Source organism: Sander lucioperca, chromosome 4 (genome assembly GCF_008315115.2).
Source record: "Sander lucioperca isolate FBNREF2018 chromosome 4, SLUC_FBN_1.2, whole genome shotgun sequence".
In the NCBI taxonomy this organism is placed as follows: domain Eukaryota; kingdom Metazoa; phylum Chordata; class Actinopteri; order Perciformes; family Percidae; genus Sander; species Sander lucioperca.
In genome coordinates, this window is record NC_050176.1 from 39,634,618 (window position 1) to 39,662,325 (window position 27,708).

General features: G+C 40.3%; 2 protein-coding genes across 5 annotated transcripts in view; one reads left to right on the top strand and one right to left on the bottom strand.

The window, feature by feature from the left end:
• The first annotated feature begins 574 nt into the window (after positions 1 to 574).
• gstt1b (glutathione S-transferase theta 1b) lies at positions 575 to 10,666 on the top strand. The gene is made up of 5 exons (XM_031314223.2): positions 575 to 763; positions 3,208 to 3,295; positions 3,385 to 3,535; positions 9,605 to 9,781; positions 10,391 to 10,666. Exons 1-5 carry the CDS (start codon positions 652 to 654, stop codon positions 10,583 to 10,585), a joined length of 723 nt encoding a protein of 240 aa, XP_031170083.1. The 5' UTR covers positions 575 to 651; the 3' UTR covers positions 10,586 to 10,666.
• A 6,830-nt stretch (positions 10,667 to 17,496) lies between these two features.
• Positions 17,497 to 27,708, bottom strand: part of LOC116060577 (natural killer cells antigen CD94-like) — a 41,029-nt gene continuing 30,817 nt past the window's right edge. For 3 of the 4 annotated variants that reach the window (XM_031314221.1, XM_031314219.1, XM_031314222.1), the window contains 7 exons: positions 22,794 to 22,850; positions 21,362 to 21,418; positions 19,837 to 19,890; positions 19,367 to 19,458; positions 19,152 to 19,277; positions 17,780 to 17,879; positions 17,497 to 17,651 (listed from right to left, as the gene is read on the bottom strand). In XM_031314221.1, the coding sequence (XP_031170081.1) occupies positions 17,578 to 17,651; positions 17,780 to 17,879; positions 19,152 to 19,277; positions 19,367 to 19,458; positions 19,837 to 19,890; positions 21,362 to 21,418; positions 22,794 to 22,850 (560 nt within the window). In that variant the 3' untranslated portion in view covers positions 17,497 to 17,577. The remainder of the gene's footprint in view (positions 17,652 to 17,779; positions 17,880 to 19,151; positions 19,278 to 19,366; positions 19,459 to 19,836; positions 19,891 to 21,361; positions 21,419 to 22,793; positions 22,851 to 27,708) is intronic. The other variant, XM_031314220.1, reaches the window with a different exon arrangement.

Genomic DNA, 27,708 nt, shown 5'->3' on the forward strand with positions numbered 1-27,708 from the left:
CATTGATTGTTCATGTATTGTCCAAGTTTGTATTTTTGTTTTATGTGTTTACATCTGTCTAGCCCATGCTAATGTCCTGTACAAATGTCTCTGTCCTCATGTGCTGTAACTATGTTCAATGTTTTATGTTTCTGCAGAACAGGAACCTGCTGCAAACCAGTTTTTAAACTGAGTCAGGCCCGTTTATATTGTAATTTATTGTTACTTTTAACTTCCTGTATAATAAATGAAACAGCAGGAACATAGAGAATTCGGAGTTATATGTCAGAGGTGAGTCAGTGCTCTACTCTCTGTCTGATTCATCATTCCTTAAACCTTTTTTTCACAGAGAACAGATTCAATTCAAAGTTCAAAATGTACTCGCTTTACTACAATTAGGCTACTACTACTGAAATCTGCCAGACAGATCCCCAACTCTCTGTTCTCTCAGTTGAAAATGTATATTACTAGCAGCAGTGAGAGAAACCCGTAATATAATCCATCCGTTGTGGAAACTAGAGGAAATGCTTCAGACAGAGGCTGGCCAGTGAAGGGGCGGAGCTTGGCTCCCACAGTGAACTGTCTCGCTGGAATAGGAGAGGCGTGAGCCACCTTAAATACAGGACCGTTGGTACCTGAAGAAAGTCAACGAGAGAGCATCAAGAAGCAACGATGGCGCTAGAGCTGTACTTGGACCTTTTCTCTCAGCCCTGCCGCTCAGTGTACATCTTCGCAAAGAAGAACAACATTCCCTTTGAGTTCAAAACGGTGTCGCTGATGAACGGTGAGTTCAACTTTCTACTGTACACGGACGAAAGGAAAGTTAACGAGCGAGTTCAGAGCATGCTACTAACGGATCAGAACACTAACCTAGCTACTCTTGAGGACAGGGGAACTGCCATTTACACAAGCTGCTGGATAATGAAGTAAAGACAACCTTCTCCACAAGCTATATGCAATATCCAGCTGGAAGCATTAAGCCGAACGCCCATTTTTTACTTCCATTAGTCAGAAGGCTGTTTTTCTCTAAACGAGGTTAACGTCATTGATACTACGTCCACCTTTAGTTGATGGATGTTTTCAGGTTTTCTAATCATTTCTCTTCACGTTTTTGTAGATTGAAAAACAACACTTTAGGGGATGATTGTTAACTTGTAATAACGATGAATGTGTGATTATTAATAACGGTGGGTATGATTTGAAAGTGTTTGATATCAGTTTCCGTTCCAAACTGCTATTTTTTAAACTTCAATCTTACTTTTCTCCTAACAAAACCCTTCTTTAACAAACAGCCATTAACGAGGGTAAGACGTCTCAGTTCACTTTCAGGAAGTCTCTTCAAATGAGATCTGCTGCGTAGCTGTGAGTCAGGGCCAGGCATTTTGGGGAAGGGGGAGGAGGAAGAGAAACTAGAAAACGCATTTCCTGCAGAAAATGCGTGGGAATGCAGAATAACTGAATTACTGAATCTAAACTGGATGAATAGCTTAAATCAGTAAGAAGAAGTTGAAGTAGTTAGAATAGTTGAAAAAGTATTAATGGTTTCAATTAACATGAATTTCATTAAAAAGTTGAATAACACCACTAATATATAAAGTAATTTATTTTCTAATTGAAATTATGATTAAGTCTGGAAGACTTACAAATGCTATGAGAAACAGAGATGAAAATGCGGAAATATGAAATAAATTATTTGAAAAATCTCAAATGGATTGCACTGCACTGCTGAAAAACTTGGAAGTTGAAATGTAAAATTGTCAGTTGGAAGATGAACTGCATTACCTTATTAAGCTAAGAGCTGAAATACATTTCTAGGAAAACTGGAAGCTAAACTGTAATACAGTCAAAAGTGGAAGGTGAAATAAATTGACTAAAAAGGCTAAAAGTATAAATACTTTGTATTATTATCAGACATATCCATTGCATAGAACAAAAAAGCATGACACTAAAGAGCTGAGAGGTGAAAATATTGCCTGAAAAGAAGGGGGATATATACATGGATGAAATCACAAATGACATGAGAGAGAGAGAGAGAGAGAGACAGAAGGAGAGAGGGAGGGAGGGAGGGAGGGAATTTGCAGCCATAACCCCACAAAAGGCCAAAATAGACAATTTCTCTCTCTTTCTCTTCATTCTTCTCCTCCTCAGCACCTGCTCATTAATGTTATGGCTGCCATTACACAAACATTTTGAAATAAAAGTGAAAATGCTTCCTTCTTCCATAACCTCCCTAACTTCAGTGCAACAGCGTCTGATGTCATTGTTATTGTTCTTTTGATCATGCGGGTCATTAAAAAACTGCAAACAGTTCACACTGGAATCTGATATAGGCCACATTTTAAAAGGTAACGTGAACAGCCAAACAAAAAATCGGATCTGAGCAAAAAAATCTGAATTAAGCATTAAGACTTGCAGTGTGAACACACAGCGCTGTAGAGTATCTTCATCTTAACATAATGTCTGTCATTTTTTTTCTTCAAAAATCGAGTGCTCTTTTCCCATTGACTGCAATAACTTACATGAGGATAACATTCTTAGCAAAAATTATCAAAAAAATCTTGTTTTGTGAGCTAAAACTCTGATATTCACCACACTACTTCTACTATGAGATCAACATGTTGTCATTTATTTTCATGAACATTTGACATTTATCAAGCAAGAATTTGCAGCGGTTGCTTAAAGTACAGTTTACATTAAAACATTTTGATGCACTACTCAATTTAAATAACAATAATTAAAAAAACTTGGCTGGATTGTTTGTGCAAGACAGTCTGAAGATGCAGTGGAGCCATTTTGGTGTCAATTGAGCAAAAACTATGGGAGGAGTTAGGTTGAATTAGTTTTACAGTAGTTTTACTAATACTTAGTAGTGGACTGAAAAAGAAATTTAATTTATTATTTTAGCACCAAAAAGATAAATTCTCACATGCAATTTAAATACAACAAAAACTTGGCGTACGTCTATCGGACAGTATTGCCACAGAAAATATCGCCCACCCCTAATATTTTGATACCTTAACCCCCCAAGGGGTCCCAGGACCTGAGAGGTCATTAGATGATTAAAATGATAAGGAAGAAAACATTTATTTATTTTTTGTGCAAAATGACTTGTCTGACAAGCAGTTAAAGTATTCTTAGTACCGATGGGTTTCTACACTCAGTCAGTACCAAAACATGTTATTGCTGCTGCTGATTTTCCCCAGGTGTGTTTGTGTGTGTTGGTTTCAGGTGATCAATGTGGATGTGAGTTTCAGAAGATAAACTTGATAAAAAAAGTCCCTGCTCTGCGAGATGGAGACTTCCGCCTGGCTGAAAGGTGATTATTTGAATGTTCTTCAAAAGTAATTTACCTGTATAAACCCATGTGTCCTGTGTGGTAGTCATTGGTTACGTTTGCCTCTGCAGCATTGCCATCCTGCTGTATCTGGCAGATAAGTTTAAGACTCCAGACTTCTGGTACCCAGCTGACCTCCAGCAGCGTGCTCGCGTCAACGAGTATCTGTCGTGGCAGCACAGTGCTATGCGTCTGCATGGATGCAGGATATTCTGGCTGCGGGTATGTTCACTGACACCTGTCATGGTCTCCTGTTTGTAAAAGTGTGGCTTTACCTCCAGACTGAAAGACTGAGGAGTAACATGTTATTCTAAGTTAGAGCCGCGGATGGAGGTTTCCTGCTGCTTTCCATTGTTCTGCTGGTGTGTGCAGTTAGATATGTCAGGGTGGAGCAGCAACTTCTGGGTCTGAAAAGTGAAGCCAATGTGGAAGTGCCTTAAACCTGCATTCTATTTTCTGTTGCAAGACTAAAATAACGTTTGAACGTACACGTTCCACCAAAACAAGTTTCTTCCTGAGACTATTTAGCAGAGGCACCGTGGCTTTTCCCGGTGCTTAGCACCGCCCAAGACGATTGTGATTGGTTTAAAGAAATGCCAATAAACCAGAGCACGTTTTTCTCCCATCCTAGAATGCTGTGTGGACTAGACAGACCTTCCTCCGCAGCGCTGTGGAGGACGGCCTGGCAAAGCGAGACAAATGGGAAATGACCCTACTTCTCACTTGATCAATAAGCACACACCCATATTAACATAACAGGTTTATGACCTCATCATCAGTTTCAAGTCTTCTTCAATACAGCATGATGTTCATTTAGTAAATTATGGTCCCATTTATTTTTAAATTGACTATAAAACAGGGGATGCTGACCAATCTGTCAATCAGAACAGAGGCTTAGCGATGCGTATCCATGGCCCTGTGTACATTAAAATAACCGTAAACTTGTTTTTGGGTGTTGTCCATGTTTTAATCTTAAACGTCACCTAGAAATGTCTTGTTCAGTGTTCTGCCAACCAATTTAGCTAGCGCTAGCTGGTAGCTGGTTTCAAAGAAGTTTGTTGTATCCTATTTCATTTTCTTTTCATACTCTATCAGTGTGACATTGAGGCTATGTTTAGATGGAAACGATCTGAAGAGAAAACACAAAAGTGGCGTTGTGTTCTCACTTTTTATTCCACGTTTAGACGAGCGTTATGGGGGGGAAATCTGCGTGCATATGGTGACGCAAAAGTGTGTGAAATTCGATCCACCAAGTCCGCGCGCCTGCATAGAACCTTCTACTTAACTCCCTCTCCTCCTACTCTCTCCCTCTCCTCCTCCTCCTCTCCCTAGTAGAACAACAAAAGCTGGCAATTTAGTCTGGACAGACGAGGAAGTGGAGTTATTGCTCCAAACAATGCACACACACATGTGGCGCACACACACACACACACTCGCACAGTGCATTTTTACCCTTTAGACGGGAACGTGGCGGTGGAACGTTTTTAAGATTTCCACTCTGGAGGGTTGTTTCACTTTTTTGCGTTTTTAAGCCCCAAAAATGCCGTCGCCGTCTAAACGAAAGGCACATCTGATAAAATATTTTGTCGTTTTCACCCGCGAGCGTATTCGTGTAAACAGGGCCTAAATGTGCTCTGCTTCCTGTAAATGTCCAAAATCTAAAGCAACACAAGAGTTTTACAAGGAACATTGCGAAATCACTGTAACATTATCCAGGTTTCTGGGTCAGTTTCTGTGCCTCAAGCCGCTCCCTGTTTCTGTACAAACAGAGTGACATCAGCAGTGACAGGAAGACAAAAGCATCAATACAATACATTCTTTGTATGGCCAGTGTTAGACTTTCATTTCAGAAGTCACATCATTTTAGGTCATTTATATCAGCCTTTTTGTATACTGTATGTCCATGATTTTGAAGCGGTTCCTTTCGATAATTGCACCCTTTGTGGATGTGTATAGCAGGCCGACTGGCACCACCCTACCACCAGGTGGAATATTTGATGAGTCACTTCTCTGTTCCAGATGGAATCATGCTGGGAGGCTCACTCTGTCCATAAGATCTGACCTGCTGTATGTAAACAGGACATATAAATATTAGTTTTGTCTATTTGTTGTACAACAATTAGGCTATACTGAAGCATAACAATAACGTAACACCAAGCATCAGATAAGGTATAACACTCAATGATAACATGTTCAGGCCTTGCATTACACTTTAGTTCAGTAACTTCAGGTTTCAATATCAATATCTGAATCATTACCAACATACATCATTGTACCTTAAACACTAATTAAACAACTAATAAGAGCCTTTATGACAACAGCATTACACTTTTCCTCAATTCAAAATTAGGAAGGAGTGTACTGTATGTTTGCATGTTACATATGGCCCTGTTATTTGCAATGCCAACCAAACCAAAACCATTGCATTTTAACTCCATATCTTTGTGTTTAAGGCTACCCTTGCTAGCTCACTGCAGACGATAGGCCATGTTTGGAAAATAAAACTTTCCATATCCGGTGGGCAAGATGCTAGCACGTCCCAGTTAGATGGTTAATGCCGTAAACATACTCTTTGTAAACCTTTACAATCATTTCCAGAAAGAACCAAGTAGGTCTGCCTTATTACACAATCCAAATTTTCGTCAAACTCGCCATTTTCAGTACATTTTCAACTAGATTGCTAGCTCGGAATTTGTTGTGGTTTCCTGTAGCGAAGGGATTTTGAGAACGGCAACACACAGAGAGCAGAAAGGGAGGGACAGAGGTTGGCAATGTGATCATTTGGACATTTTAGGACACCTTCAGTTTGTCACACAGACATCCTTTTTTTTCACACAGACATTCTGCCCAAGCCGAGATAATCCTGATCACTATGACCTCATCAGAGATATTTTCTCAGACTAAATAAAGCTCTTCACATCACTATATATACACTATACAGGCTGAATCCTACTCCTTACAAGGAAACATGAATTGCATGTGTAAAATCCACAGAGTGGCCCTTTTTTAAAATAGATCTGTTGAAAATGCATCATTGTGAGTGTGAGTAAAGAGTTAACATTTTTCCTTCCCCGCACTGCGACAGAAGAGAAGAAAATGATGTGCTCACAAGCTGAACCCTCTGACTTTTGTGTTTCTCATTGTGTCTGGAGGTTATAAGGTTAAATTCTGCACATTTTCTAGTTTCCTTAGCTGTCTTTTGGGGAAAACACACATGATCTGCTCAGTCATTATCTCTGCCAATTTGATAGCTAAAGGCATTGTCGGCAATGGGCTAGGCTAAAAACGAGCCTGCCTAGTCAGTTGCAGGCCACATTTTGGCTATTGTTGTGGCTCAAAAATGGACATCTATGGAAAAGTCAGCCTTTTTTCATTCCAAGGGTGTCAAACACCACTTTGTCACAGCCCTCGGCATTTGATACCGACACACAAGGGACCCTTGAACAACCCAGGACTTTCACCCAGGAGACTGTGGTTTGTGTCCCATGTGTCGCTGTAGTTATGTTAAACGTAATTCTTTCAACCCCACCCACAATTTTCCCTAAACCTATTATATAAAGTGGTTTTAGGTAGAGTTGTTTGAGTTCACACTAGTCATGTTTCCATGTAATTGTCAAGCGAATTTTAAGCAAACTTCTAAAATGTCGCAAAAAAGAAAATGCGAATTAGAAGTGTTTTCGTCAACTGGTTTAGAGCGAATAAACTACACTATGCAAAGCGTAGTTTCATCACAAGTTGACGTTACACATGGTCTTAGATTGCAAACCGTCTTGCTAAATCAAAGAGTTTAGAAGCTAAGTTCTTTGGCTAAATGGAGAGAGGTAGCATTGTACAAGTCAGCCACCTGTGCAGAATACAGGGTTGTGGCAGAGACTTTTGGTGTCAGTCAGACAACCGTTCACCGCTGTGTACACGCGGTGTGCAGGGCCATACCATTCAAGCTGTTGAACCAATTCCTCAATTTACCTGACGTGGCTGAGGCACAGGCTATAGCACACCACAACTCCACTACGCACCTTCTGCCACAAGTGTACTGCGCACTGGATGGGACCCATATCCCGATCCTTCCCCCATCCGATGGATACCGGGACTACATGTTTGCTACTTCACAACTTATTCGGCAAAGCTGTTTCCATCTCCCATTTTGCGCATTAACTATTTTTTTGAAAAAGGCAAAAACCACCTCAAGCGAGCGTAAAGACTTTTTTGCGAATTTGAAGAATTTTTTTTGAATTTTGCCGTTTCCATCAACATTTTATAATGCGATACTTCAAAATGTGCATAAAAATAAGTTGATGGAAACATGACTAATGTTAACCACATGTTCCCCATGTTTAAAACCGCTTGGAGTTATATTTGATCACGATAAATTCTTTAACGCCCACTTAAAACAAATCTCAAGAACAGCCTTTTTTCACCTTCGTAACATTGCCAAAATAAGGAACATCCTGTCTCAAAACGATGCCGAAAAACTAGTCCATGCATTTGTTACTTCCAGGCTGGACTATTGTAATTCCTTACTATCAGGTTGTTCAAATACAGTAAGTCCCTTAAGCGTCTCCAGCTGATCCAGAATGCTGCAGCACGTGTTCTGACAAGAACTAACAAAAGAGATCATATTTCTCCTGCATTAGCTTCTCTGCATTGGCTTCCTGTAAAATCTAGGATTGAATTTAAAATCCTTCTCCTGACCTATAAAGCTCTAAATGGTCAGGCACCATCATATCTTAAAGAGCTCATAGTACCTTATTGTCCCACTAGAGCACTGCGCTCCCAGAATGCAGAGTTACTTGTGGTTCCTAGAGTCTCTAAAAGTAGAATGGGAGCCAGAGCCTTCAGCTATCAGGCTCCTCTCCTGTGGAACCAGCTCCCAGTCTGGGTTCGGGGAGCAGACACCGTCACCACATTTATGAGTAAACTTAAAACTCTCCTCTTCGATAAAGCTTATAGTTAGGGAGTGAGGAGTTGCAGCGTTCGCCTAGATCGGCGGGGGAGAGTGTATATCTTCAGACACGGTACCCCTTCTCTTCTCTGCTCCTCTTCATAGTCGTCAGATTCATCTATCAACCCTTACAGAGCTGGCTCAGGTTTGCCTTAGACCAGCTCTTAGTTATGCTGTTATAGTTTTAGACTGCCAGGGGACTTCCTTTGACACACTGAGCTCCTCTCTCCTCTCTCTTTCCATTTGGTCCATCCATGTCCCAGAAATGCTTGTTACTAACCTAGCTCTGGGGAGCTTATTCCTCACAGCCCTTATGTTTTCTCGCCCCGCAGTTGTCCCTGGATTAGGGTGGCACCTATATTATAGTTGCAGCTGTCACCGTGGTCCTGCTAGGCGCCCTGCTATGCCCTGTGTTTGGTCTCATTTTCAACCGGAGCATTAATTCCATACCCTATATGCAATGGTCCACTAAAGTTAGGCACGATACAAAATTCGGTTTTGTTATCTTCCGCCATAATGACTGTAAGGGAGCCAGGAGGTAGACGGCTGCAATCTCACGGGAGCAGGTGGTCAAAAAAAAACTGCTAGTCCCAGTCCCAGAAGGATGGAGTCAACAAATAAAGTTGAAAAGATTAAAGTCCCTCATAACCGCTCGCTCGCTGCACAGTCTGAGCTGGTGTCTGAATCAGCAGAACTCCATTCAAAACAAGGAAAATAATTATTTATTTATTGCAGCTCTAATTACTAATTCTAAGCATCTCCTGTAATTCGGGAAACATAATCCACCAAAGAGAATGTGTTTTAAATATTATTTTAATTATATCCAGGTATGCACCCTTCTTCTCACTAGACATACCATGTTTCTTATTAAGGTAAAATAGACAGAAAGGAAAAACAGTCCAATGAGAGTGACATTCTCTTCACAAACCACTTCGACACAACACAACTGTTTTCTAAAAAAATTTGATCATTTTGTAGGTTTTTGTTTTGGAAACAGAGTATCGCCAAGTCTACTCCTGAAAAGTGTTTAACAAGACATTTGGTGGTGGTGATGAGGCAGTGGGTGTGACACATGTCTTTGGTGTGGGAGACCTGGGTTCAATTCCCACTGTGATACATCTACCAATGTGTCCCTGAGCAAGACACTTAACCCATAGGTGCTCCAGAGGCGTGTTACCTCTGATATATATAGCAATAGTAAGTCGCTTTGGATAAAAGCGTCAGCTAAATGACATGTAATGTAAACAACACTTTGTATCAAGAACTAGTTCATTGATCGAGTTGTGTAATGTGTTATTTAATCTGTACTTCCTGTTGATTCAAATTGAAATCTTGTGTTTGTGCTGTAGGTTTTGATTCCCAAGGGTCTGGGCATGGAGGTCCCGCAGGACAAGCTGGACGCAGCCTTGGAGGACCTGAACAACTCACTGAAACTCATCGAAGAAAAGTTCATCGAGGATAGGCCCTTCATTGCAGGAGATAACATCTCCTTGGCCGACCTGGTTGCCATTGTGGAGATCATGCAGGTGAGCAGAAACCCTACATTACATCATTTCCAGCATACTTCATAGAGAACAACAAGGGCAAAACAGCATCACCAATCAGTTTCAACCTCAGCTAACAACACAGAATCCATCAGCACGTTAGCGTGGCGTTCACTACCGTGCCTGTTTGTAACCATTAGGCTACCGACAACATTTCAACAGACTTCAGCAGTTTAGATAACACACTCGACTGTCCTGTGTTACAGACGTGAACTAACCACAGTTTCCTCGTTCGTAGACTCACAGCAGTTCATGACGGTCCGCGCTGTAGAATGAATATGGAGGAAACACATGGATATTTTGCATTATTTTTGGCATTTAAAAAAACTGTGGTAATGACATTAGCCTAACATAAATGAAGTGAGGCCAATAGCTACCTAATAAGTAGAAAACAGATTGAAATGCAGTATCTAAAACACTGCCACAGGTTTTAATAAAAGATTAGCATGTAGGTTAGTAATATTTGCTTCATACTAAAGGGACTGGTGTTAAAATAATCTCTTTAAGCATTGATAAGGAATGATATAGGTTAGTAGAAGAGTTGGCTTGTTCCACATTAACAGGCCTTCTCTGTGATTCTCTCCCTGCCAGCCTGTGGGCGCCGGTCTAGATGTGTTTGACGGGAGACCCAAGCTGAGTGCGTGGCGGGACAGAGTCCGGGCCGCCATTGGAACGGAGCTGTTTGACGAAGTCCACCAGAATGTCCTTGGAGCCAAGGACAACGTGAAACTGATGGACGCCACCACGATGGCGATCTTCAAGCCCAAGATCAAGTTATTCATGTGAAGAGGAGAAAAATGGTTCAGCCCAAACTATCTTGGCAAAATGCCCTTCTCTTGCCTGACAATAAAGAGATTACACATAACATCATGTGGCACTGTTGTTACTTATACACTGGATAATACACAGTAGAAATTCCGAGGTTCTTGTGTGAAAAACTCCCACTGTTTGAAAGTAAAAGCACTAGAATGTATAACATTAGTACAGCAGCTTGTGGTATGCAGAGCTGGGTGGAGGCAGTCAGACAGTTCCAAACTCATTATGTAACATAGAGGAATGTAAAATGTGAGATAACTGCTACTCTGGGAGCTGCAGTATGTCTGTGTTAGAAGGTGACACGGGAATCAATTGTCGCTCCCATCCCATCCCGATCCCACGAAAATACTCCCGTCACATCCCGATCATGGGACTGCCCCCCCCCCCAAAAAAAAAAAAAATCCTGTCCTGCAAAATCCCGTGAGAAAGACTCACGCTCCCGTTTCGTTCCCTGTGTTGTCTAAAGTTATCAGACTGTGTGTGCGTGTGCGTGTGCGTGTGTGTGTGTGTGCGTGTGCGTGTGTGTGTGTGTGTACAGCTGCAGCGATGGCCGAGAGAGCGAGAGCGGCTCCTCTGCTGTGCTGATGTTGTGTGAATGCAGCGCTGCAGAGCCGTGTGTCTCTCACTGCTGGGGGGGGTTAGGTAGTGATCATTTTTCGAGACTCTCTCAGGTCATGGTATTCCCAATCAACAAACGTATTGTAATTGCAATCTTTGAGCGCACTCACCACATTGCAGCGTCGTTTCTTAATTTAATCTCCGGCGCCATCCCGCTCCCGTTGATTTCTATTCTTGATCCGTCCCAAACACGTTACCGTGTTGACTCCCGTACCGCGGGACTCCCGCGGGTCACGTGATTCCCGCGGGAGTCCCGCGGTACGGGAGTCAATTTCATTGTCAGTCCCGAAAAAATTGTCACCCTCTAGTCTGTGTCCACAGTCATCAAGCTATTTCCTTAATGCTTCACTGTGGACATAGTAAATGCACTTAATCAGCTGTGCTCAATGTCAGAAGACATGTTAATGCTCTTTAAAGCTTTAATGAATAGTGTTTTGTGATTTTGCACCAAACTCTGCTCTCTGTGTTTGTCTGTTATGATGATTAGTCGTTCACACTGTGACAATGTGTTTCATTGTATGGCTCCTACAGTGGGAGATAATATAGTGAGGTGTGATATAAAAAGGTTCTACATGTATTGGCAGCGATGGTGTCGCTCTTTAAATGAAGTTCAGAAAGACTGTCCTCGCCCGAATAACGCTCCCATAGCTCGGTTGTTCAAGCAGAAATGACGAGATATGTTTATAATAGCGGTGCCTCTAGTGGCCGTAGCAATTATGACGGGAGCAAAGCAGAAAGTAATGTGACATGTATAAGAGAGCCATATCAAACAAGTCAAACAAACAGGACTTTCACCCATGAGACTGGGGTTCATCAAGTCTCATTTGAAAATAAAAGTTAACCATAAGTTTGTTTTATCTTAACGGGGCTATGCCATTTTCAGCATCACATGCTAAACCGGATATGAATTGCGTCTGATTTTAACCCGAACCACAATGTTTTTCTAAACTTAACCAAGTAGTTTTTTGTGCCTAAATTGACCAAATCGATCAATACATAAATAAATTTTCCCTCAGCTTGTAGGTTACTAATTAAAGGTGCGATATGTAATATATTTACTGTATTTAATCAATAAATGACCACAATGTGTCACCAGATGTTAAGGAAACATGCTAAGTTGAAATACTATCTTTTCTGACAGCAATACCAATGCCAGTATTTTCTCCTTTTGAAATTTCCGTTCCGGCACGGAATTTCTGTTTGTGTTTTGGCCTGTGTGATGGTATCAACTGCCCCGTTTTGACAGCCGGGCTGGGTTGCCAGATATACCTGTAACAACCTGAACCCAGCATGTTACAGCTGTAGTAGGCCTAAAGCCATGGAAACAGCAATCAAACGAACTGCATCAACGGAGATAGATTCATTCTACCCGCCCTAAAACTCACCATCTTTTCTAAACTGTTGCATAACCAGAGACAAGGTAAAACACGGGTAAATATTGGAGATGCATTTAAAAGATGGAGACAGCTTAGAGCCTAAAAGGACACTGAGTTGACTAATTTCATCCTAAACAGGTGAGCGTTGAGCTTCCAAGTTTGGCTTCCTCATAATGGAAACATGCAATTTAACTTTGGCCCGCAGCCTTAATTGTTGGATTGGGATACAGTGTTCTCTACAGGTCGCTTTGCAATGTAACATGTAACATTATGTTATTGTGGCTAACGCCAGCTTCAAGGTTATGATATGTTGTACAGTAAGATGATTCCCACTTTCTAACAAACATGGCATGGCATGCAATCATAATATGTAATGTACTGACTGTACAGTGTATAGACAAGCTGTGTAATGGGTCTGGAAGTAGTAGTACCGACAATCTCCCCCCTGCCGAAATTATTCCCCCGCTTATGTCCAGCGGGTGTAGCGGTCGTTGTTGTTACGGTTAGTCAATAAAAGGTGACTGTCAGCCACTAGAGAACGGGCTTTTATAATCGTAAAACTAGCAACTCTAGCAACTCCGCTGCGCTGTGGAGTCTGGCAATGCGAGACTAGCATCAAGCTAACATTGACCATGTGTGATGTTGGGTTTAGTGTTCTCAACCTGGCAACTCCCGTGAACTTCAACGCTGGGGAGGAGGGGCCGTGGGAGACTCTCAGTATTTTGATTTTGGACTGCAGTAACTATTTTAAACACTAGCTGTCAGTATTACATATCGGACCTTTAAGCCATTGTATTTGCGATGTGCTTTAAAACACACACACACACACACACACACACACACACACACACACACACACACTTATTTTATTTATTTATCCACATGTCATCATTGTACTATTAAAAAACAATTTCAGAAGGTACAATGATCATGTGTAGGCCGCGTGAAATGGACCCCAAATAAGCTACTAAAAGCTTTTTGGAGGGGGCCCACACACACACACACACACACACACACACACAGTAGCTGAAGCTCTCAGAAAAAAACATCAGTAGCAGAGCTTTGATGGAATTCATGGTGAGATTAAAAATCAGTACTTCAAATATTTGATCAGGATGCCCCACAGCATCAAGGTCTAACTTGGAGCCACTCCTGTTGTGTCATGGCAGTTTGCTACAACAAAAATTGTGCAATGTAGGACAAGGCCATTTTAAATACATAGCACATTTCAAGTGTTTTATATTAAAATGCATGTACTAATGAGTAATAAGTAAATATAATACATAGAATACAGGAGATTGCAACAATGTCCACTATTATTACCTCTTATTATTTCATCCTCCCTAGTCTGGATCAACAAAATTGTTTGTTTTTCCTCTGGAAAACGGCATACATCAACCACATTAGATGTCATGATAAACAATCAGCTCATAGAGCAAGTTCCAGAGGTCAAATACCTCGGCGTAATGCTGGACCCTCTCCTGAAATTTGACAAACAGGTGATAAAATTTGGCAGAACCGTAAAAGCCAACTCATATTTATTTAGACTAATTAGGGTCTAACCTTTGATGCTGCCAAAATATTTATGCACACAATGATTTTTTCACACCTCAGTTATTGTGCTACCTCATGGTCACAGGCAAGTGCATATGTAACTAAACCATTAGAGAGAAAATATTGGGCAAAAGGCCGACCAGATCACATCATTGTCACGTCCTGAGAGATCTGAACATGTTAAGATTTGACAACTACATTGCATTTGCAAATTCCAATTTCATCTGGAAGTTTTTACATGAACAGGCAACTCAGGCTCTCTGTGACATGGTGCAACCATTACAGATGTAGGTGTCTTGTATGTTTATGTGCTTTATGTATTTTAAATTGTGGCAATGTTTAATGTTTGTTTTCATGACTGTTTAAAAGCCCCTCTAGGGACAGGCAGTGGAAATTAGCAATAGCTATAAATGCTGTGATGCTGTACATTGGAGATTTGTTGCACACATATCTAGATGTATGTCTAAGCATCTGTCCCTACTCAAATAAACATGAAATGGAAAAAAAACCTAAATTTTCAGATAAAGCCTGACATTCGGTGCGATGTCCCTCTCGTTCCACTCTCTGTGTGTTGCCTTCGCTACGGGAAACAACAAACTTTGAGCTAGCAAGCTACATGCTGAAACTGGCAGGTTTTGAAGACAATGTGGATCGTGCAACAAGGCAGGCCTGCTTGGTTCTTTTGGTGAATGATTGTATAGATTTAAAAAGAACATGTTTACAGCAAATACTATCTTACTGGGACGTTTCGGGGCAGATTGGTGGGATTGCTATGGACCAATGTTTCTCAAACTTTTTACATCATGTACCACCAAATATTAAGCTCTCTAAGTACCACCATTATGGCCCACGTTAAAATACAGTAGCATAGGCATACCCTATTCAGCTACGGACAGTTCACGCAGAAGGCAGGTTTATTCCTAAGAACAATATTTATTGGCAGCCACAGCCACGCTGTAACGTTACATCCTCCGTCCCGCTCCAACTGAAGCCAAACTTGAGGTAACTTGGGTCATATCTCCTTACTGTTCTGCATCATTTGCTGCTAGCAGGTTCTGTGGAGACTGTACTACTGCTTAAGTAGCGACTAGCATCACTATTATCCACTATAGTTTCAACAGGGCTGCACGAAATATTCTCATCCTCATCCACACTTGTCTTCCTAATAGTTCCTGTTTGGAGCCACGATTGCAGTGTTTTTGAACCATTCATTTTACCTCTGCTTATAGTATCTTGCATCACAGCTCATAATTAATCATGGATGTATGCGCACTCCGTGCATGAACGTAACGATGTAACGTTAGCAAGCTGATATCGAAACAAAAATCTTACACTTAAACAAACACTTTTTTAAATTACTTTGAACTGATCATCGTTAAAGTATTGTTATTGAAAATGTTGTAGTATTTCTATATTATGTTTTTAAATTAATTTATTTCATTTAAAAAAAAAATATATCAGAGATTTCATCTGCATACCACTAGATGGAGCTCATGTACCACCAGTGGTACTTGTACCACAGTTTGAGAACCAGTGCTGTGGACGAAGTACACACAGTGATACACTGGTAAGAGTAAATTACGTTTAACTATGTATCAGCTAATTTAAATAGCTCACGTTATTGTATTGTGTGAACAGTTAACTTCATTTAATATTTTATGGGGCGTTTTCTTTTGCGGGGTGCAAATGTTCCACTAAAACAAGTTCCTTCCCGAGACAATGCAAGACTACAGCCTCCCTTACTTCACTCCTACCCTACACCATTGCTGCATACCCCTGCCATTCTCCCATAAATCTCATTCTATTTCTATGCTCCAGACTGCTAAACTCAGCACAATTCCATTGTTCTCACTCAAATAGTAATTATAAATCAACCAGGACTGAAATCTTAAGGATTGCCACTTTATATTAGCCTGGGAAAACCTTGACGAACTTCTGGAAAATTTGAGATTTGCTCTGCAAGTCTGTCTGGCCAAGAGCCCATTCAAGCCCATTTCCAATTTTTACAAATCGAGGAACCAATCACAACCGTTGAGGCGGGCTTTACACGGTGACGATAGCGCATCGACGGCGAGCAGCTTTTTGTTTACATTCAACATGACGCCCACTGAAGCGCAGCAACCCGTTGACGCCGCTGTCGCTGCTATGTCACCCGGATCGTTGGTCTGATTGGTTGAAGGACTATCCAATTGTGCCCAGAGGCATTTGAGCGGCGTCCGTTGGTGACGCCCTTTTGGAAATGAGCTGTGAATGAACCTTCCCCAGACCCACTCTCAGTTACAACTGAGAAGGGTCTGGTGTCAACCAGGCTAACTCTATATACTTTGTAGATGTACAAACTATGTTCTGGAGTCTGGTCCTTTTCATGAGCATCATATTTTCTGAATTGTGCGCAAAGTTCCATTTTTTGTGTGCAACCACCGGGACCTCATTGGAAAACATATCTACAGTAGTGAAATTGGAGAGACAAATAATGTTTTGATCCCGTTTGAATTGAGCCATGAATTACACATATGTTGTTCGTCAATTTAAAAGAAGTAGAAGTACAAGACTGTGAAACTATGTAATTAGAAAGACTACTCACTCCAAAGTCGCATAAGTGATGTCCAGCTGAAGCTATGATCACGAGCAACAAGTGTTCGTTCTTTTGCATTGCTGGATAGAACACATCAGGTAAGATAATGTTGTGTTGTGGAGTATAGCTTAGCTAGTTAGCTAGCGACCAAGCCAAGCAGCAAGCTAGGTGACGTAAATTGTGCAAGATGACATAAGCTGTAGTTCACTGAGCGGTTTCACACAAAACTAAGTGGTACTACGACAAACAAACTTTCTTCACGCTTCGTCTTTTACATTGACCAACATCATATGTGTTATTCATGTCGTTCAACCCGTCTAGCTTTGAGGTATGTTTTCTCTCATTTGGTGGATGTAACACATGCATTCTATTCAAGACAACTTTTTAGGACAACAGCTCACAAATTTATTTTTTATTGTTTAAGAATACAGTTTATTACACTCTTTAGGCGGATAAAGCAATATATATTATGGGGTGTGATGGCGCAGTGGATATAACACATGCCTTTGGTGCTTAACCCATAGTTGCCCCAGAGGCGTGCGACCTCTGACATATATATCAAATGTAAGTCGCTTTGGATAAAAGCATCAGCTAAATGACCTGTAATGTAATGTAATGTAATGAATACAATCAGCAATCACAACCCCTACAATTGCCTTACATTCCAAACTGCTGTTGTTAAAAAAATACATAGCCTAAAAACCCTACTTGACTGACATGGATACATTTGTACTGAGATCCAGCATGTAGAAATCATGACATGCAGTCTTATAAAGAACAAACAGCAGCTTAAGTATCATCTGTAGAAGTCAGGAGGAGCACTGCACACACTGTGACGACTAGCAGTTTGGCCTTATCTGACAGACGAATGGGTAGCTTGTGGTGCAGCCATTATTGGACCAGCCAATGGATGCTGCAAAAACATCAGCATCATCAGCTATGTCAACACAATGACATCACTCAAGTTGTATTAATGTATGATCGTATGACCGAAGTATTTTTTTCACGACAGTTGACCGTGTGTGGGTTTTCTATTCTTACTTTGAGAGTTGACCTGCAGACACTGGTAACTGGAAGTGGAACTCATTGATCCCTGGTTGGTATAGTCAAACACTGAGCCATCTTCCCATCTCCACAAACCCTGGAGGAATTCAACATTACAGTCCCCTTCAGTACACGTTTAGTTTAAACACCCTTTAGTGTAGAATTAGAGCATTTCTGACTAAAAAACAAACAAAGACTGCATCAATTTTCACAAAGAATGTTTCACTTTTCAAAAAAAAAAAAAACAATGTAATGCCAACAGAATAATTTTAAAAGTGCTAAAATCACATATATTTAACAAAATTAATTTCAAACCAAAACTCTATTCCTAATGGATGAACTGAAAACAACATAAAAATGGAATTTAAGTTTAATACAATATGCACAAACTATGTTAATCTACTTTGATTGAAGATTAGGTTAAATGTTAAGAGGTAATTTCTGGATCCTATTTTCCCATGCATTGGTGTCTAAGTGACTAATGTAAACAAAAAGGTTTGCAATCGGTCCAGTACTGAGCGAGAGCGCTGTAACTGGCAGCCATGAACTGGGCTGCAATGTAACCCTAGAGGACAAATGTGCACCGTCAATTTTGTCCACTAAAAGTTCTGTTGTTGCCGCTGACAGACTCAGATTAATATTCTCAGTGTCTGACAACATTATGGAAAGGATCCCTACAGAGATAGACCTTTTAGTTAAAGAGTAAGATCCTTTTTGTTTAACCAGAAACAGCTTCAAAATCACCATCACTAAACCCACCAGACTCTATTTAAATAAACAATACTTTTAGAGTATATAGAGCCATCATATTTCCACATGTAAATGGGTGAATTAGGGTTTTGTTTCAGCTAAAACAGAGTGGTGATTGTTGGAACAGTGGAAAGATGAACCAAGACAGTCTTTAACAGTTTTATTTTATTTCTGTAGACTTTAAATGAAGTGTCTCTCACAATGTTAAAATTACTGTTTATTTAAATGGAGTCTGGTGGGATTAGCTATAGAGATTTTGGGAATGTTTCAAGTTAAACAAAAAGGATCTTACTCTTTAACTAAAAGGTCTATCTCTGTAGGGATCCTTTCCATAATGTTGTCAAACACTAAGAATAATAATCTGAGTCTGTCAATTTTAGTGGACGGAAATTGAAGGTGTGCAAGTGCCCATTAACGTTAATCTTGCTTAAACTGGATCATTTTCAAATATTGTTGCTCCCATCCCATCAGTCACTTAGACACAAAAACATAAAAAAAAATAGGGTCCAGGTTGAAAGTTCCCCTTTCAAGAGAAAAAGGAATACGTTGCAGTCTAGAAATTACTCAGAGGGAACCAGAGGGCTTCTAAAATAAAGGCTTTTTAAATATGTGAACAAACCTGGAAATAGTAACCTCCAATCCAGGCAAAAGTGTGGCCCCCAGTCTTGACCAGACGCTGGAGGAAATTATACTCCAAGACGTTGTGGACTGAAGCCAGACTGCCACCAAAGCCGGCACAATAGTTCTGCAGGACAGGACAAGAGGAGAGGAGGAGTTGGTTTTTTAATTCAAAACAATGTTATACTGTACTGTTGTAATAAACTATGTTATTACCTCTGCACTGCTCCAGGAAGAAACATGGTTGGCTAAGTAGTAACAGTTACCACGGAAACTATGCCAACCTTCAAGGCAGAAATAAAAACGGGCTGGAACGATGAGGAAAAACACAAACAATCAGAATTTAACAAAAACCCAAAAAAATAAAAATACAAAAAGGATTAGTTTGAGAAGGAGCAGGCGGAAGCAAATAGCTTATTTGGTCCTGCCCCTATTTCACAAAATCATATTGTTACAAAGTAAGTAGATATGCAAATACAGCATACCATTTTTCAGGTTTTACAATAACTTACAACAATACCAAACAATTCCATTCTTGCGTTTACAATCAATACTAAACACATCTTTTTTTGCTCATTATGTGATTTTCTTCAGTATCTCTGGACAGAAATGAATGAGAAGTTTTTTCTGGCTCCAGCAGCAGCCGCCTCATGTTACTGTGAAGATATGTCATGTGATTTTCTTACCTTGACGTTGAACAGGTTCTCTGCCATCAGCAACATCAGTAGCAGCATCCATCTCTGTAAACCCAGCAACAACAGGTCTGTATTAGAGGTTTGAGTCATTGTTTATAAGAAATAAAGAATTTTATAAGAAAAAAAGAAAATTCTCTGATTCCAGCTTCTTAAATGTGAATATTTTCTGGGTTTTTTGCTCCTTTGTGTCAGGAAACTGAATATCTGAGTTGTGGACAAAAAAAGACATTTGAGGACACTTGGGCTTTGGGAAACATTTTTCACCATTTTCTGACATTTTACAGACCAAACAACTAATCCATTAAAGGTCCTATGATATGCTGCTTTTTGGATGCTTTTATATAGGCCTTAGTGGTCCCCTAATACTGTATCTGAAGTCTCTTTTATATAGACCTTAGTGGTCCCCTAATACTGTATCTGAAGTCTCTTTATATAGGCCTTAGTGGTCCCCTAATACTGTATCTGAAGTCTCTTTTATATAGACCTTAGTGGTCCCCTAATACTGTATCTGAAGTCTCTTTTATATAGACCTTAGTGGTCCCCTAATACTGTATCTGAAGTCTCTTTATATAGGCCTTAGTGGTCCCCTAATACTGTATCTGAAGACTCTTTTATATAGACCTTAGTGGTCCCCTAATACTGTATCTGAAGTCTCTTTTATATAGACCTTAGTGGTCCCCTAATACTGTATCTGAAGTCTCTTTATATAGACCTTAGTGGTCCCCTAATACTGTATCTGAAGTCTCTTTTATATAGACCTTAGTGGTCCCCTAATACTGTATCTGAAGACTCTTTCCTGAAATTCAGCCTTGGTCCAGAATTACAGCCACTAGAGCCAGTCCCACAATGAGCTTTCCTTAGGATGTGCCATTTCTGTGTCTGTAGCTTTAAATGCTATTGAGGAGGAGAGAGGGGGGGCAAGGTGGAGGGTGGGGGTGTGGCCTTGACCAACTGCCATGCTTCGCTCATTTGCAAGCCATGATGTCTCTCTCTTTCTCATGGGCGGACCAAATTCTCTGTGCGGGCAAAGCCTAGTCTGTAAGGTAAACTGATTTATGTATGATTTGTGTAAGATTCAATTCACATTGTTTTGTCATTTCAGACAAAGCTGGATAGAAATATAGAAAGTAAAACATGTAAGGGATTAGTTTTTATCATATTGATATCACGTTGTAGAGAATCCCAAAATGTGGCAGCATTGATACCTGTATGAGCTTCCAGGTGATAAAGAGCAGCAGATTGGTTTATTGCTACATATTGCTTATTTAAAGGAATGAATGAATTAGGTTAGAAAGTACAGTCAGACTGTCAAATTAAAAGTTTTCCTTCAGCTCAAATGGAAATGTCATTAATGATTCAAGAAGAAACTGAGCAACGCCCGCTGTGATGATACACAATGCTTCATGTTACAGCAACAGTATCTGAAGTGAAGATGTTTGAGAAAAGTACATGGTGACACGTTCTGGTCTGTAATCTGACTGATCAACTCGGAAAGTTTAAAACAAAAAGCCAGTACCTGATTCTGGTGCAGGTTGGTTTTCCTGTGGTACTGCAGCAGCCTCAGCTGGAACAACTGAGGGGGGGGGGAACGGCAAAGGTAGTTGATGTAGATCAGTGTTTTACAGTTACAAAGGTACGTACTAAGCAACATCTCACGGATTATATTTCCTGTTGTCCCTAAAACCCACTTTTATAAGTTTTAAAGACCCCATTTAATCAATTTGTCCCAAATAGTGTTTTAAAATGGTTGTCATTAAAGGTCCCATACTTTAAAAAGTAAGATACCATGTCTTTTTTTAAATATAAACCAGGTCGAGGTGCTTTAACGAGCCGTCAGGGCTTCCGTACGGTCATGATGTCAGTCACAACTATATAGGTAGTGTCGCTACAGTGCCGTGAAAATCATTCCCCAGCCGCAATGACGGTGCAGAGACACCGACAGCACAGGTGTGGAAGACCCGGAAACACTGACCAATCAGAGCAGACTGGGCTTTTTCAGGAGTGGGTCCTAAAATGACAGGAGCTAAAATGGAGCGCTTCAGACATTTAAGGGTGAATACAGGTATATTCAGACTTTTTACATTAAAGCATGTACAAACATGTTCTAGAACTCCAAAATACAAGTATGAACATGAAAATGAGCATGATATGGGACCTTTAAACAACAACTGACTAAAAATCCATTTGATATCGCTGATGAAAAAAGAGGCGAATAAATTAGAACAGCTGTTTTTGTTTAAACAGTCACTTAATCCAAATTTCCTTCATGTTATTGGATGGCTGCACATATATTTCTCTGCGTGCCTGAACCATCTTCCCAGTGGCTTTGCCAACAGTGAAGCCTGGAACAGCTGCAGGAGCTCCGCCAACGTGAGACAGTGATGGGAAGAGTACATGATGGCAACAGTGAGGCTTGGTCAGAAAAAAAACAGAAGAAGATCTGCAGCTACACAATAGCTGGAAGAATGTTACAAACTTGAAGAGACACCTGAATGCACACCTCACAGTTATTAGAGGTAATGTTTGCTGTAAGATGTTCAATAATGTTACTTCTTACAGATTATTTTTTGGGGGCTTGTCCCTTTATTCGATAGTGACAGTGGATAGACAGGAAAGGGGGAGATATAGAGAGGGGAAGACACGCAGCGAAGGGCCCCAGGTTGGATTCTAACCCAGGACTCAGCCTACATGGGGCGCACGCTCTACAGGGTGAGCTAGAGGACGCCCCCAATAATGTTACTTTTAAACTAGTCTCACATTGCCACACCTATCTCCATAGTGCCACTTTTTAATTTATATAAACTAACAACCAACTGAATGACCAATATACTTCATGCTACAGCAAGATTATCTGAATTAAGTGAAGATGTTTGAGAAAAGTACATTGCTACATGCTGGTCTGTAATCTGACTGATCAACTCGGAAAGTTTAAAACAAAAAGCCAGTACCTGATTCTGGTGCAGGTTGGTTTTCCTGTGGTACTGCAGCAGCCTCAGCTACAACAACTGAGGGGGGGGGAACGGCAAAGATAGTTGATGTAGATCAGTGTTTTACAGTAACCTACATCAGACTGGCATCAGTCTGTCCTTATAAATATGTTTCAATATATCATCTACATTTCACAATAGTCTAAAATGTGTTACTGAAATGGTACGTATATGGTATGGTATGGTATGTATTTGAGCGTAACAATAACACTTATTTTATATAGCGCTTTAAAATGTACTCCACGGCCCTTTACATGAAAACAAAACAGAAACCAAAAAAACAGTACAGATATACAATGATAAAACAAGAACAATGAGAACTAATGACAATAATCCCAGATTAAAAGCAGTATTATGTCTGACCTGTTGCAGCCCTGATGGACAGAGCAGCACAGAGGAGAACAGAGAGGACCAGCAGAATCTTCATGATGAAAGCTAATGAACGTCTGGAGGGAGGTGGATGCTCACAGTCTGAAAACTAGAAGCATTGAAAAGTAAGAGAAAGATATGAACACAAAAATAAAGCAACGTTGAAGCATGACGACTTACAGAGAGAAGCAGCAGTCAGGTAAATGTGAAGTGTTCTTCAGGTACCAGACAGGTGAGTGATGACAGGAGTCTCTGTCAGATATATATATGCAGACTGAATCACATTGATTAATCTCCTTGTTGCGACAGAGTTGACAATAAAACTTGTGGACTTTGCCTTGTGCGTCAGTATTGAGTTGTGTTGCAGGAAGACAGGACTGTTTTCCCATCAATTCCCATCAAGGTGGTTTAATACTCAATCTTATTTGAGTCAATAAAGTGGTGAAATGTCCCAGTAAACGTTTTATACACTGTTGAACTTACTGCCTAAACTGGAATTACGAAATCTCAAACCTTCTATGGATGTGCAGGAAGAATTGGCTATAACTTGAAAAGGAGACGTAAATTAAGACAGAGGTGTCGATTCAGTAATGTTACACATAAACAGATGGTAAGTAAGTAACTAAGTAAAGTTTATTTATCCTGGTAACACTGTTCCGGTCAAAAATGACCGATTTACACATTCCCTGTACCATAAATATGGCATTTTTCATCAGATTGCCTCAAGACCTTATATCCTTCACAAAAGGCATTTGAACACATACATTGTGACTACTTTCTTTGAATTTTGAGTGATTTATTCAACTTGGTCACACTTTTTTTGTTTACAGTCAAAAATGACCGCCATAGGAAATGAATGGGAAAGAGTATAATTTTCATCCAGGAGATGAAAGACATCTCCATACACACACTCCTACAACCTTCCTGTGCTTGTGTGCCCGTTCTACACATGAATCATACTTTCCACAAGAGAGCTTAGAGTAAATTATGGTTGCCCAGTGTTTTCTTAAACTAATGTACTTCTCCCCCAATGTGAACCACACCTGCCAAACAAATCAATCTCATGTAAATTATTGGAACCCATCTCTTTTACATACTCCTACTACTCCTCCTCACATGTCCTTCCCTCACATGGAACACACCTTTCCCAAAGCAGTTTAGTGTAAATCATGGGAACCACCAATGTTCGCACACACATGCATGCACACACAGAAACACACACACACACACACACACACACACACACACACACACACACACACACAGATAGTGCGTGGCACTATCTTTTTGGGGACCCATCATTGACATAATGCATTCCCTAGCCCCTTACCCTAACCTTAACCATCACAACTAAATGCCTAACCTTAACCCTTACCCTCACCCTAACCATAACCTAATTCTAACCCTAATCCTAAAACCAAGTCTTAACCCTCAAACAGACCTTTAACCTTGTGGGGTCCACCATTTTATCCCCACAAAGCTGTCCAGACCCCACAAGTATACTGTATTCCTGGTTTTTGGACCCCACGAATATAGTTAAACAAGAACACACACACACACACACACACACACACACACACACACACACACACACACACACACACACACACACACACACACACACACACATTTCATGTTGTCATGTTGCCACTTCTGCATGTGAACCACCAATGTTCGCACACATGCATGCACGCACACACAGAAACACACACACCCACACACACACATGCTGTAGATGTTAATGTTCTAATAAGGTTCTTTTTACAATAAATGTTCTAGCCTCAAAATCACTATTTTTAAACCACTAAGAAGGCTCAACACAACATGAGACTTTGCTCCAAGTATCTCCAGGGTCTCTACACCTTAACGAAAGCATTGACAACATTGTTTGTGTTCACAGAATTTACTAAAAAGAAAGGTTTTGAACAACTCATCGTAGCTCTAAATGTTGAGGTTAGCATAAAAGTGCCCCTAGCACACCCATTCAAAAGGCCATTTGACCGAAAAAAGAAAATTTGGTAAATCTTAAAAGTGGCGATTCCGTCCTAAATATGTTTTTAAACGAAAGTTTGACTCGGGTACATTCACAAAAAGACCCTAGGTTGCATTTTGGCGAGAGTTACACTTTAACTGTTAACGTTGATGTATGGATTTGATTCACAGGGTCATGTTATTACTGTTATTATACGTTAGCAGCACATTTGAACAAGTGGACCCAGGGTGAGCATAGAGGGGGAGTCTGAGTGAGAAGGAAGAATTTTCAGCTCACAGCAACTTAATACGATATAGTGTCTATACCAGGGGTCACCAACCTTTTTGAAGCTGAGAGCTACTTCATGGGTACTGAGTCATACGAAGGGCTACCAGTTTGATACACTCTTCTGAAATAACAAATTTGCTCAGTTTGCCTTTAGTTATATATGATTATTAATGATTAATGATACTCATCTATGTGAAGACACTGATCACGTTAATGATTTCTCACAATAATTATCAACAATGACTTAACAAGGTGGGAAACAGATAATGTCAATATTCAATTTTCATTTTTAGAACAGGCCTGAGGGCTACTCATGTGGTCCTTGGGGGCTACCTGGTGCCCGCGGGCACCGTGTTGGTGACCCCTGGTCTATATGATCTAGTGTCAGCAAAAATGCCTTTTGATTTAGTTTCCTCTTAGAAATAAAGACAATTTTGATCATGGTTCTCCAAAACAGCAGCAATCTCCATTTAAATTAAGTAAAAAGCACATGTTTGCCCATTTGTAATGTTACTTGGTATCTTAGTTAATGGGAGTGAACAGTGAAATAATTTGAAAAGGAAATACAGATTTTGCCCATGTAGAGTTGGAGAGTATTAAAGTTACTTGAGTATTACAAGCCAATATCTTATTTCTTTCTTTACTTAAGAAATAAATAATATAATGTTCTGTAATTGAATTATGCTTTGCATTTTCCATTTAATACAGCAGACTACAATGCACTTGTTTCAAGCATCTTAAAGGTTTGTAAAGCCGTGAAATATACAAGAGCATATTATACATAACTCCTCGCTCACTCCCTCTCCAACCTAACCATCCATTTAACATTAACTTATCGAAATACATCGAAATAAAAGAATATCTAACTCAAAGAATGCAACAATAAGGAAGGACATTATGTTATTCCTACAACTCTGACTATATAAGGCAATTACTTGATAGGTGTAATGAGGCCGACTCAGTCAAGGACACAGTTATCAAGATAACCTAGAGAAATACATGGGACTTCCTTCTGGAAAGTTCCCCAACCCATTTTTCATTTACAGTTTACTGCACCATCTTTGGGACATCCTCATCATATATATAGGGAAAGAGAAGACAAAGATTAAATTAGATTAGATAAGATATCATTCATTGATCCCAGAGTGGGCAATTTCAGTTGTCTGCCAGTGCTTTGTACTCTCCCCCCTGTTCATCCCTTATACACCCAACAAGTGCAGAGTCACAGTGACATGACTCTGAGTTGTACTGGAAGTCTGTGGTGTATAAGGTGAACAGAAAAGGAGACAGCCCAGTCCCCTGTAGAGTCCCCTGTGGGACTACTTCATTTTCTGTCTCCTTCAACCATGACCAGGTCAGCATGCACTGATGGCGTACCCCTCTTTTATGCAGGCAATCTAGACAAAGCATCAACATTTCTGTTTTGTGTACCTGAGCGGTATTTGATGGTGTACTTGAAATTCACCAGTTGGGCAACCCATCGTTGTTCCACTGCTCTAAGCCGGGCTGTTTCAAGGTGCACCAAAGAGTTGTTTTTAGGGCTGTCAAACGATTAATTTTTTTTAATCGCGATTAATCGCTGAATTTCTATAGTTAATTGCAATTAATCGCATATTTTATCACATGATTAAAATTCTATTATTTTGCATTTCAGAACACTTTTTAAGTACATATTAAGAATGGAAAGCCATTTTTACCAGTGTATCTTGATTGGGAATCAAATGAATGCAAAGAAAGTTACTTTATGAACTTGATTTTAAGATTTGTAATTATTTATTTACTGTAAACAAAAGAAAAATGTGTGAATCTGTCATTATTGCACAATTCCTCCAAGTACCTAACTAAAAAACTACAAATCCCTCTCCTTACTAGAGTCAATATAGTGTTTAGTAACTCCTAAATAATGTTGATTCCTCACTGACGTCCAGTGATCACCGGTTAATGAGACAGCGTTTGCAGCACCTTGCAGCAGTTCCAGTGTGGCTGCTTTCTCCGTGTCATACAGGTTGTGTATCCGTGAAAACTACTGTCCCTCTCGACAGCAACGAGACAGGTCAGAACATGCCAACCGTAGTACGTCTTTAAGACCCGAGTCCTCCAGGATGCTGACAGGTCTGCAGGTAGATGCCACCCGTTTCGCAAGAGCTGTAGTAATTTTTTGGGATTTGGTTTCATCAACAGGTCGGCAAGTAGCACTCTCCTGAGTGGGTAGCATGCTAGCGGGTAGCATCACGTTAACTGTACCAT

Excerpts from the sequence above, each read along its gene's own strand:
- gstt1b (XM_031314223.2), top strand. The coding sequence starts at position 652 with ATGGCGCTAGAGCTGTACTTGGACCTTTTCTCTCAGCCCTGCCGCTCA. Across the intron at positions 3,296-3,384 it reads GACTTCCGCCTGGCTGAAAG|CATTGCCATCCTGCTGTATC; the intron begins GTGATTATTTGA and ends TTGCCTCTGCAG. Across the intron at positions 9,782-10,390 it reads CCATTGTGGAGATCATGCAG|CCTGTGGGCGCCGGTCTAGA; the intron begins GTGAGCAGAAAC and ends TCTCCCTGCCAG.